General features: G+C 40.7%; 1 protein-coding gene across 1 annotated transcript; it reads left to right on the forward strand.

The window, feature by feature from the left end:
* Nucleotides 1-8,873: 8,873 nt before the first annotated feature.
* LOC119560521 (general odorant-binding protein 99a) lies at nt 8,874-9,498 on the forward strand. Its single transcript, XM_037873995.1, has 2 exons — nt 8,874-8,981; nt 9,045-9,498. Exons 1-2 carry the CDS (start codon nt 8,928-8,930, stop codon nt 9,423-9,425), a joined length of 435 nt encoding a protein of 144 aa, XP_037729923.1. The 5' UTR covers nt 8,874-8,927; the 3' UTR covers nt 9,426-9,498.
* Nucleotides 9,499-11,578: the final 2,080 nt, after the last annotated feature.

Consider the following 11,578-nt stretch of genomic DNA (forward strand, 5'->3'; position numbering starts at 1 on the left):
GCCTTTCGCCCTTCCATTTCGACGGGGCCTGAACTTTTGGAAGGCATTTGGAAGCATGGCTAAGTGCAAGCACGCCTCTTATTTATTTAGTGCTTAAAATACCATAACATTTGCGGGATTATATAATCGAACCTGTCGCCGCCGCTGCTCGCATGCACATCACGCAAATCAAGTCAAACCGAAATCCGAAAAAAATTCGCAATACGCTTTCTTCTGAGCTGAAATGAATCGAAACGAACCGAACCGAAATGAAATGAACCTTTCAGAGCGCGTATCGCTGCTTGTGATGCTTTCTGCCGCTGCCGTTGATTATTCAACAATTTTTATTGAAAGGTAAACAGGCGCTCACCAGAGTAGGAGCTGTAATCACAAGAAAGCCATGTGCGAAATGTCAAATGCAGCCGAACGAGAGGCAGTACATGACATCGACATTAACGTCACGGCGCCAACATCGGCCGATATATCTCACTGCCATTCACTTGCCGGCACAGTACTACATTACTACATACATGCACTCTCTTTGCGCGAATGCCAATCGGTTGGGCTGGAAAATAAAATTAGCATAATGACAATATAATAAACAAAGGCAAAGGCTTCGTCAGCACTGCGAACCGCAAATGATCGCTAGCCGGGCTGGGCAGCCCATCCAGAATTGCGGAATGGCAGGATGGCATCCGGAAGTGCGGCTTTGGCATCCCGCCCCACATCTAATTGGTAAAGGTTCCCTGCCCATGGTCACCGACCCCTTGCGAGAGTGCCTACACGAGGCCAAACGGGGTAAAATAACCACATTTGTTTACCACCAACCTAGAAAATATATTTCAAATTTCGTAATAAAGCATGGGGTAATAAATTAGTCTTCGATGCAAAGATGCACACTTGCGGAATTTTCATGTAAATTTCATGATTGGAATTTTTTAATAAATATTTCTAAGTGATTCTATAAGCTAACGTGGGATATACAATATATCTTAAAAGTTAAACAAGCCTAAGCACATGTTTTGGATTTAATATATCAATTTAAAAGTTGTTGTTTTCTCTAAGATTCCATGGCCTTTTAAAATAAATCTAGTAAGTAGTTATTAAGTGTTATAAAAACCTTAACAAAATAATTTCACTATATTACATACATATCTAAGAAACTTATGCGTACGTATTCGTTCCAATATTAAATTATTTAATCTTTTTTATAAAAGACTGGAAAATTTTAGAAATATGTGATCAAGAATGGGTTTTCAATAACAACTTTCTTGTCATGAATAATTTTTCCCCCATGCAGTATGAATCATTCAGTGGCTCTCGTATTTTTGCGCAGTGCACTTGCCAATTGCGCGGGTGTAAACTGTTAATGTGCAGTTGGTTATTATGCAGGACCGAAGCCAAAAATCGTGTCAATGCATTGAACGCAGCTCTTTGGGTTGATAACCTCTGCTGAATGAACCGAGTGTGGAAGACCCAGCCCCTGCCCCCTCCCTCGTATTTGTCGATTCCATTGACGAACTGGGTCACCATGTGGCCGCCGATTTGGCTGGCTGGCGGCATTTTGGCCTTATTGGGCAAGCCGGGCTTGCGGGAGTTGGCCACCAGCAAAACCGTTAATAGAAATGCATTAAAATCAAAGCGTTTTGGCGTTTGTTCCAATTCTGAGAGCATGCCGCACATTAGTCCCGAGTAATGGCCGCCTGCAAATCACGCCACGAATCACAATTTATCAAGAAAACGTCACGTAATTACCAGTCGACGCCAACTACGAGATACATTGACAGTTGTCGGATACACGCGGCGCAGACTTCTTTCTTTCCGAATTCCCAGCAGCTGTCTGCCTCCGCCGGCAGATGCGTTTGATTTGTGTGCTCCATCCCGCCTCTCAGAACCGAAAGCCAAAACCCAGAGCCCAGAGCCCAAAGCCATTGCCTCGTCTTCCACAGATTTTGTGGCTTCATTGTGCTGTGTCTTATTTTGTATTCCAATCACAAAAGGCGTTGTCAAAGCGGCGACGACGGCGACGCCAAGAGTTGTTGCCAGTCCTCCAAGCGAAAACAGTTTCTGACACAAAGTGTAGGAGCCCCAGAAGCCAAGAACCGATCGACACGTCACTCTCCACGGAGTTTTCGACTCGAAAGTGGGCCCGGGGAGCCCGGTAGGAAGTTCAAGAATGGAATAGCAGCTGCTCCTCCATTTGCGGATGGGAGTGCTGCATTAGAAATGGCCCATCTCAATATTTTGAAAAAACCCACATAAATTCTTATGGAACTATTAGTAATATGACCTCTTAAATTTCTCACATTGTTAAGTGGTTTTCTAACTTTAATTGAATAAATTGTGTAAAAGAAGATATTGCATTTAAATGATTGTTCACCGAATCTACTGAGACTACCTTAAGAAGAGTTTTTAATAAAAAAATATTTAAAGGCAAGAAGGAACTAGAAAACTAAAAGAATTGTAATGACTAGACGTCGGGTCGCATTTTGATTGTTAAAATGTTTTTATTATACCAAGCAGTCATTAAAAATAGTGCAAATATTTTGACATTTCAAGCCATAACAAATTTTAAACACTATAACAGGGATAATATTTGTATAAAATAAACAGTGATGGTTATTTATCATCACAAACTCGATTTTCCAATTTTGTAAACTTTTTGGTTTGATCTGACCATCTTATTATTAAATATTCTGAAGCTTTAAAGTTCGTAAATGTTTTCTCTCTCTGCATAGTCAGATAGTCATCATTAGGCGTGTGTAAAAACCTTAATGAGCTCCCCAAGCCGCCTCTATAAATAGTTTCCCAAGATGAACATGCCGAAGATAAAGCCGATTGTTGCCAGATGAAAGCCAAGTACCCAAAGGTTGTTCTCAGAATTTGAGCCTTGTACGCCGACAAACTGAAGATTGGCGTTGGTAATACGCTCTGCGATAAGTTAAAAACCCATTACACTTATGCAACGTTTCGCATTTTCATTGACTTTCGATGGCATGACAGGACAGAAATTGGGCATAAAAATAAGAGTTTTGCCTGCTGCGTATTTGTGTGTATTACGGGGGCTTGCGCTAAACCTTTTCAAATATCTGCCGCTTAATTGCCCATTTAAATTAATATAAATTTCAATTTATGCACACGCACAGGCTGCCGAAATGCAAAACACAATGCGCATACCACATGTGGGCCCCCAGCAACGCCTCCTCAGCGATTCAGCGTTTCAGACACGCGAAGCGTGAAAGAAATGCTCGTATAAAGAAAAAGAAAAAGAAACACACACACCAGATCAGCGCTTATAATACGCATCAAAACGAAATAAAATCGCATTTTTTCTGATTGATTGAGGCATGAGTAATGAAAAATTGAACGTGCAACAGACGCAGACGGGCGGCATGGTTAGCGATATGTGTTCCATGTCTGTATGACTCTGATTTTATGCGCTACATTACCTTTGATTTCGATTCATAACAAATCAGGCAGCAATTTACCTAAGAGAAGCGAAATAATAAATGGAAATGGATGCGAGAAGCGTGAAAAATATTTAATAAAACTGAATTAGCCCTGCGCACACAGCTGGAAATCTCAGGGCAAATTGCGATGACGATGAGGAGTCTCAGACTAAACAAGAGTTACGGGCCATATTAAAATGTCATCGTGTCATTGGTTCAGGACGTTTGAAGGGTGTGGAGAATCGAGAGTCGGGGGGACTGGGGCCTGCGAGTTGGTTGTCCGATGTCCGAGGACCGAGGACCGGGGAACAAAGTCCGGGGACAGCAGCTAACGACGACATGATGAAGCGTAAACAAACATGTCCAACTGGCAGACAGGCGGCGGACAAACGCTGGCCAAAAGTAAAACAAAATGAAATTTTATTTTGCATTGGAAATGATTGCTGTGACTCACATGCCTTGGATTTTTATTTGTGTTCGGAATGTTTTGCGAAAGTGCCAGCAGCATTTTTAGCCAGAGTCCATTTGCTAAACGCCCCTTTCGGTCGCCCCTTTGTTATGTTCCAGCCAACTAGGAGTAGTTTTATTTTTGCCCCGTTTTGTGTGATTTTTGCCCTGCCCCGAAAAGTTGCAGCAGAGAAGCTGGCCCCGAAAAACCGAAAACTCTCCGGGGGCACAGACACACACGTGGCCTGACTTTCAGCTGCATTCGGAGTCGCAATCCGGAATCGGAGATGGAGATGGAGATGGAGTCCCAGGGACCTGGGTTCCAAGTAGATGACCCGCATGAAAATGCTGGCCCTGGCATATTTTTATGCCGCAAGCATGCAGGACAAATGGCTGAAATTTTTGCAGCTCCTGATGATGACGAGGACCGAGGGGCGGGGGAAGGGCGGGGAGGGGCGGCAAGGACAGCGGCGGCTGCAGTTAGTTTTCGACATGTGTACGTGGCCCGCCATCAGCAGTAGTCTGGTCCTGGCAAAAAAGTCACTGCTCCGTCGCCGCCCTTCCCTCACATAGTTTCTTGTGCTCACACAGTTGCATGCACTCGGAAAAATTTTAACAATCTTTTGTGTATTTTCAATTGTTAATTAGTTATCCCTGGAGTTAAAAATATGCTTATGGTAGAGTTACACAGCCGACTTCTTGATAAGCTATGGCAGCATTTTATATCTAACCTAGAATTTTCTCTAAAGATACTAGAAGGATATTATTGAAGACATTAGGTCCGATTTCTCAATGCCGTGTTTACTGTTGAGTTGCAATTTAACTTAATGTTAACTATTTCTAACAGACAATCCTTAGTGGGTCCATATCATAACAGTCCTTAGTAGTTTTCTTTATTAAAAATTTGAATTTAAAATATAAACACACCCAATAACGTGTCAATGTGACCCTATTGAGTGTCATAAAATCTCTGATACGAAACTCATCAAATTGACCATAATATAGGATAACGTTGACACTATAGTAATGAAATGAGCTTATATCATAGCAAAACAGTATATAAAAAACCATTTTTAGGCCTATTATAAAGGGAGTTCCAAAACGTCTGTTGGAAATTGGACAATGGTTTTTTATTAATACTTTCCAGTTAAATCCCTTTTTTTCTTCAAGTGCATCCTAGATGCTTCCGTGTCTAGTTCGTGAGGGGACAAGCCCAGGATGGGAATGTATATGTGTATGTGGGGAGAAATTGAACAAGTCGTTTCTCGGCCGCCCTAGGATTTTATGTGAGCAGGGAGCGCGTTGCTCGAGTTGAAAATTAAACATTGCGTATACGCCTAGGTGCATAATAATTCATGCCGGAGAGGAGGCTGCCACTGCTTGCCAGGCGACTGCAGGCGAAATTGTGTGTAAAATGTTTTAATATGAGCTCATAATATACGAGCCACCGACAGGACGGCCTGGCAGCGGGGCAGCCAAAGTGAGTGGACACCGTAGCTCAATTTGTGATTTATGGGCATTGGCCCTGCTTGGGGAGCAAGAATTGGGATTGGACCCCTGGCCCCGGTTATTGGACGAGCGTATTGCTTGCAAGTGTTGTTCTTTCTGCTGCACTTCGGGCCAAAGGCCATGAAATTTTATTGTTTAGTTTGCTGGCCGGCCAAGGCATGCGATATGCCTAAAAATGGCTGCCAGCCGGATATCCTGTGGCGCACAGCCGGCAATTGAATTTACATTTGGCTGTACTCGGCCGGAGAAAACACAGAAACACAAAAACACTCAGAGCATCGGGCGCTTTTTGCTACTAACTTTTTGGCATTTGTTTTCGTTGCCCTGTTGTTTCTGTGTCTTTTTTTAATTGAGCTGGAAGTTGTTTGTGCTCTCGAGGACACCCTGGGATAACAATAATAAAATTCTACGATGTTTACTCGCTGGCCAGCGAGGCGTAGCTGCTGAATGCTTTAAAGCCAAGAGCCGCAGCTCCCACTTTCCGATCGAATGGGCCAAATTCAATCAGGAACTGACCTAATTATAATCTGCGTAAATCCTACACACAAAACACACCGCAGCTCTGATTTTGGTTGCCCTGTTTTTTCCAGTAGGCTCTGTTTAGTAGTTGGTTTCCATTACCGAACTGGCCAGCTCATGTGGTTTTCCACTTTTTCAGCATTTGAGCTGAAAAATCAATTATGCCCTGACTGGTATTTAATTAAATATTGTTGGCATTTTTTTGTTTACTGCATATTAACGCAATTATTGATGGGGGAAGGCGCGGGCTTAGGCATTTTATGTGTATTCAATATTTTTTGCAGGCCAGCAAAAAATTCCACGCCCGCGGCAGGTGGTGAAAAAGGACGCGGATGGAATGGTGATCGGTCCTGGGCGAAATGCAATTGTGAAGCGTTTTGCAAATATTTTAGCACTTTTAAATAAATACATGCCGGCGGGGCAGCTGCACTTTGGTGCAATTTATGGCAGCAAAAGTTAAAACGAAAACCAAGCCAAAAAATGGCATTCACGTTAGACGTGGGGAAAACCGTCGACTGGGAATGGCAGGCCCCGTAAAACTGCCGTGTGTCGACGTTTCCAAAAATTCAAATATTTATTTTAAATTTTTGCGCTGCACAAACATTTCCGTTTTGTTTTTTATTTCCCAGGGGGCGACTGCTTCTGGCTTCCGGTCAATTTCGATAGTAGTAACTGGCTTGTAAACGGGAGCTAAGCTTAAATAATGGTATTCAAATAGAATGCATCCATCATTTAATACCCCCAATTCATATACGACACTTGGTTGCGAAATTACATCAGAAAATGTTAGAGGTAATTCGTATATATTATCAGCACAGACCTTTGCGTTTCACTGATAGCATGATATATGTTTCGTTTTTAAATTTATTTTCTGACCAGTCATCTTCAGGCTACGACTGAATTTTGCCCAATTATTTGATTAAATTGCCAGATTGCTTTCACATATTGGCAATATCAGTTTACACTTGCGATAATCTCAAGTAAAGACGTGGGCCAAGGTTATGCCCTCAGGAGCCCTTTACTTTTGTTTCGGCCAACACGCAGGCCGCACTTAAAGAAATGCCCTGCAAAAATTGTAAATGCTTGTTAAACATACACTTTTATGTTTCTTTTAAATAATGAAATCGTTTGGTTTTTTTTTTTAATGTTTTAGCCAAGCTCACATAAATCAATTACTAGTATTAGGCATTTAATAAAAAGATGATTAAGCTCAAATTTCGTTACGGTAATAAAAAAAGGGGATGCAATTCTCTGAAAAATAAAAAATAGTCTTATCTAAAATCAGTATTAAGGTTGATTTCTTTGAGTGCATCCTGTTGCCCAGCATGTCCCTCCTGGACGGGTTCAAGAGCCAACACCAATGTCATTGACATGCCGCGAAAGTAAAAGCCAAACAAAACGGTCGTCGCTCGAGGGCCACGATGGGCCAGGATGTTTGGCTGAGTGGGCAGATGGAGCCGGATAGCCATATTCCGACCTGGCCAAAAGGCCCTTTTGCAATCTGGGCAATATTCCACAATATTCCACGAACTGCCGTTAATTACACAAATGCAAAAGTCTGTTGAGCGGCCAAATTGGTCGGTAATAAATAAATTCAATTGAATAATTTATTTAATTTATTTTCGGGGCTGCCGGCGCGTGACACAAAAAAGCAGTAAACAAACAAAGTGTTTTTTTTTTGAGTTCGGCCCCTTCTGTGTGTGGCAGGTGAGCAAATAAATGTGTGAAAAAAATTTGTCCGGGATGCGGAAGTGTGCAGCAAGCTGACATCGAGGTGTTAGAATTTGGTGCAGCGCAAAAAAGGCGATGTGAACGAAAACAACAAATGGCAAACGGGCCCAAGCACATTTTTCAGAGCCACACAAATGTGTGGCACAGGCCGAGTGAATTTGTGGAACGAAAACAAATCGTTTAATTGGCTCAAGCAAAACGTAACCATTATACGGCCGCGCCGTTGCCGATTATATAACCGTCCATATCCCAGCTCAGCCCAACAACGATGCTGTCGACTGTCGACGGCGACTTCGACTGCGACTGCGGGCAAACCAGTTTTGCAGTGGCCAGTTTCCCTCTGCTTCACTTAGCTCCGCCGATCTGTTTTCTTCGTTTTTTAAGAGCAAACTGACGCAAGGGTGCCACACCACCATCCACACCACAAGAGCCAACCACCAAGCGACACCGCCGCACCACCGACCTGAGCAAACCACTCAGCAACGGGTTTGGTGTGTTAGCACGGTGAACATTCGCTAAAGCACCCGACTGAATTCCGACTGAAAAGGGCTCTTAAGATGTATTTGTAACAAAAAACTAACAGGCTCACAGAGGGGTTTATTACTTTAAATTGTTTTTTTTTATTTATTTATAAGATTTAATGTCTATTTGACATTGTAAGCTTCCCCACTTAAAAATTCCCCATCGATCATAAATCACTTTGCAGATTGTATCTATTAAATTATTCAACGGCTTAATAAAAGCCGTTTCCCCATGCTAAACTAAAAGTAGGCCTTCAACTTTAAATTTTCATAATTGTTTTCTAGAACCTATGGATCTTTGTGTTTATTAAATATAAATGTTGAGAAAGTAAAAAATAAATTATTAATAATTTAAAAAATGAAATACATAATTTAAATAACTTAGGTTAGTAAAACGTAAAAAATACATTTTAAAGGTAAATACAGAACTTGTTTTGGATCTGCAAATATGAAGTTTTAGTCTTTGATTTAACGAATTCTTACTGAGTTCAAAATTAAACAAAACAAAATTACTTAGGTTACTCAAAATCATAAACTTCTGTTTATGTCTGCACCTGAAGGTTATTATATGGTATATAAAATATTCCCACTTTAACCTACCGTGCTTTTAGCCCTGGCTTCACTGTGCCAACTCCGGTCCACAATCTGGTCCGACCCGAGAAATTCGTGTGGGCCATCGAGCGAGAGCATATAAGATAATGGAAAATCTTGGCGCGACTTAGTCGCTTAACCCGTTGGCACATTCGCACTTGAGCCCTCGTCCGAGCCAGAAATGCAGTCCCACTCGCTCCTGATCGCAGCCGTTGCCACGTTGCTGGTGGCCCAGGTCAGTGCCCAGTGGTTGCCCTTGCTGATGGAGGCGACACCTTACCCCCTCCTTACTTTGCAGACGGCGGCCAAGTTCCAGCTGAAGAACCACGACGACGCCGAGAAGGCCTTCGAGGAGTGCCGCGAGGACTTCTACGTGCCGGAGGACATCTACGAGAAGTACCTGAACTACGAGTTCCCCGCCCACCGGCGCACCAGCTGCTTCGTGAAGTGCTTCCTGGAGAAGCTCGAGCTCTTCTCGGAGAAGAAGGGCTTCGACGAGAGGGCCATGATCTCCCAGTTCACGTCCAAGAGCAGCAAGGACCTGTCCACGGTGCAGCACGGCCTGGAGAAGTGCATCGATCACAACGAGGCCGAGACCGACGTCTGCACCTGGGCCAACCGCGTCTTCTCCTGCTGGCTGCCCATCAACCGCCACGTGGTGCGCAAGGTCTTCGCCTAGTTAAAATGTGATATAGTCCCCTCACTGTATACCCCGAGGAATCCTCTAGAAATAAACATTTTTAGTTTCAGAACCCCGTTTATTTTATTTGAGCTGATAAAATTAAAATGTTGTATTAAATAAAATCTTTTTTACTCAAACATAAGAAGTTCTTATTAAGAACTGTTTCCCAGAAATTCTCTAAAATAAACGTATTAAATTTCTAGATATATTTTATTTTCTTTTGGGATGAAAGTCAGGGCTTAAGGCCAATTAGTTTGTTTACAGCTTTATGTGAATATGTATGAATAAATAATATAATTTAAATTACTTTTAAAGCCAATTATTTTGAAACCCTTGCAGAGGGTATAATGATTTCAATCAAAAGTTTGCAACGCAGTGAAGGAGACGTTTCCGACCCCATAAAGTATACATATACTTTATCAGCATGACTAGACGAGTCGATCTAGCCATGTCCGTCTGTCCGTTCGTTTCTACGCAAACTAGTCTCTCAGTTTTGAAGCTATCGGGCTGAATCTTTCCCAAAAGACTTACTTCTTTTGCAGGTAGTATATAAGTCGGAACCAGCCGGATCGGACAACTATATCTTATAGCTCCCATAGGAATAATCGGAAAAAAAGTTATATCTTTGGTGTTTTTTAGCTTATAACCTCCTAAGCTTGGAAATAACATTTTTTAATTAGTTTTGAATTCCGAATTAAATTTTATCAAAATCGGAGGACTATATCATATAGTTGCCATAGGAACGATCGGAAAATTGATGGAAAAATAATATGAAGCAAATTATAGCTTCGGTGTTTTTCAACATATAACCTCCTACGCTTGGAAATAACATTTTTTAATTAGTTCTGAATTTCGAATTAAGTTTAATCAAACCATAGGAACGATCGGAAAATTGATGGAAAAATAATATGAAACAAATTATAGCTTCGGTGTTTTTCAACATATAACCTCCTACGCTTGGAAATAACATTTTTTAATTAGTTCTGAATTTCGAATTAAGCTTAATCAAACCATAGGAACGATCGGAAAATTGGTGGGAAAATAATATGAAACAAATTATAGCTTCGGTGTTTTTTGACATATTATCTTATACTATTGGAAATATCATTTTTTGTATTTTTAAATTTAATAATTATAACTGCAAGGATATACAAACTTCGGCTTGCCGAAGTTAACTTCCTTTCTTGTTTGACTTAATATCTTATACCATTGGAAATATCATTCTATGTATTTTAAAGCATTTTGAATTAAACGTAATAATTATAACTGCAAGGGTATACAAACTTCAGCTTGCCCAAGATAACTTCCTTTCTTGTTTTAATTTATATGTTCTTAACCAAATTTTTTTCCAAAATTCGATAGATTGATGTAATATTAGCACCTATTGTAATCCAAACTCCTTCCTCGTGATGATATTTTTATCATCTTTTAACGTTCAAGATAAATAATTGTTTGATAATTAAAATCAATATTGCCCAAAAATATTTGTATTAATTAATATTATTGAACCCTAATTTAAGAATCGAATTTCCAGAGTAGAAGAGAATATGATCAGCGAAACTACAATTTCTTCAGATTCTCATTAACTCCCTGGCCGTTCTTATTTTAGCTTATTATAATGCTCTGATCCTTTAAAAACTAAATTCAAAATTTTTAAACATTAAAAAAAATATATTTCCAAGATTAAGAGATAAGATAATGGACTTAAATCTGACTAATATATACTATTTACAATAAAAGAAAAATAATCGGAATGTTTCGTCCAGATAGCTTTAAAGCTGAGAGACTAGATGGTGTAAAAACGGACAGATGGACTTGGCTAGATCGCTTCGTCTAGTGATGCTGATCCATAATGGATACTTGTTAGGGTCAGAAACGGTTCCTTCACTGCGTTCTGACTGAAATCATAACCACCTCTGCAAGGTTATAATGTATTCATTATAAAGGCCAATAAAATCAAGGTTTTATATTACTTGTGTCGTTTATTTTTAGCAGATCACAGTAACACAGCAGTAACTAATTTTACTAATTGCATAGCAAACAAGGTTTCATAACCTCCCAAGTTTAGATTGAGTTGTTTGTTATATTTTTCCCCTTTGAGTCAGCTTTCTAAAATCCAAGTCGGGCTACATTCCGAAGTATGCAGTCCG

This window comes from Drosophila subpulchrella, unplaced genomic scaffold (assembly GCF_014743375.2).
Source record: "Drosophila subpulchrella strain 33 F10 #4 breed RU33 unplaced genomic scaffold, RU_Dsub_v1.1 Primary Assembly Seq354, whole genome shotgun sequence".
NCBI classification, from domain to species: Eukaryota; Metazoa; Arthropoda; class Insecta; order Diptera; family Drosophilidae; genus Drosophila; species Drosophila subpulchrella.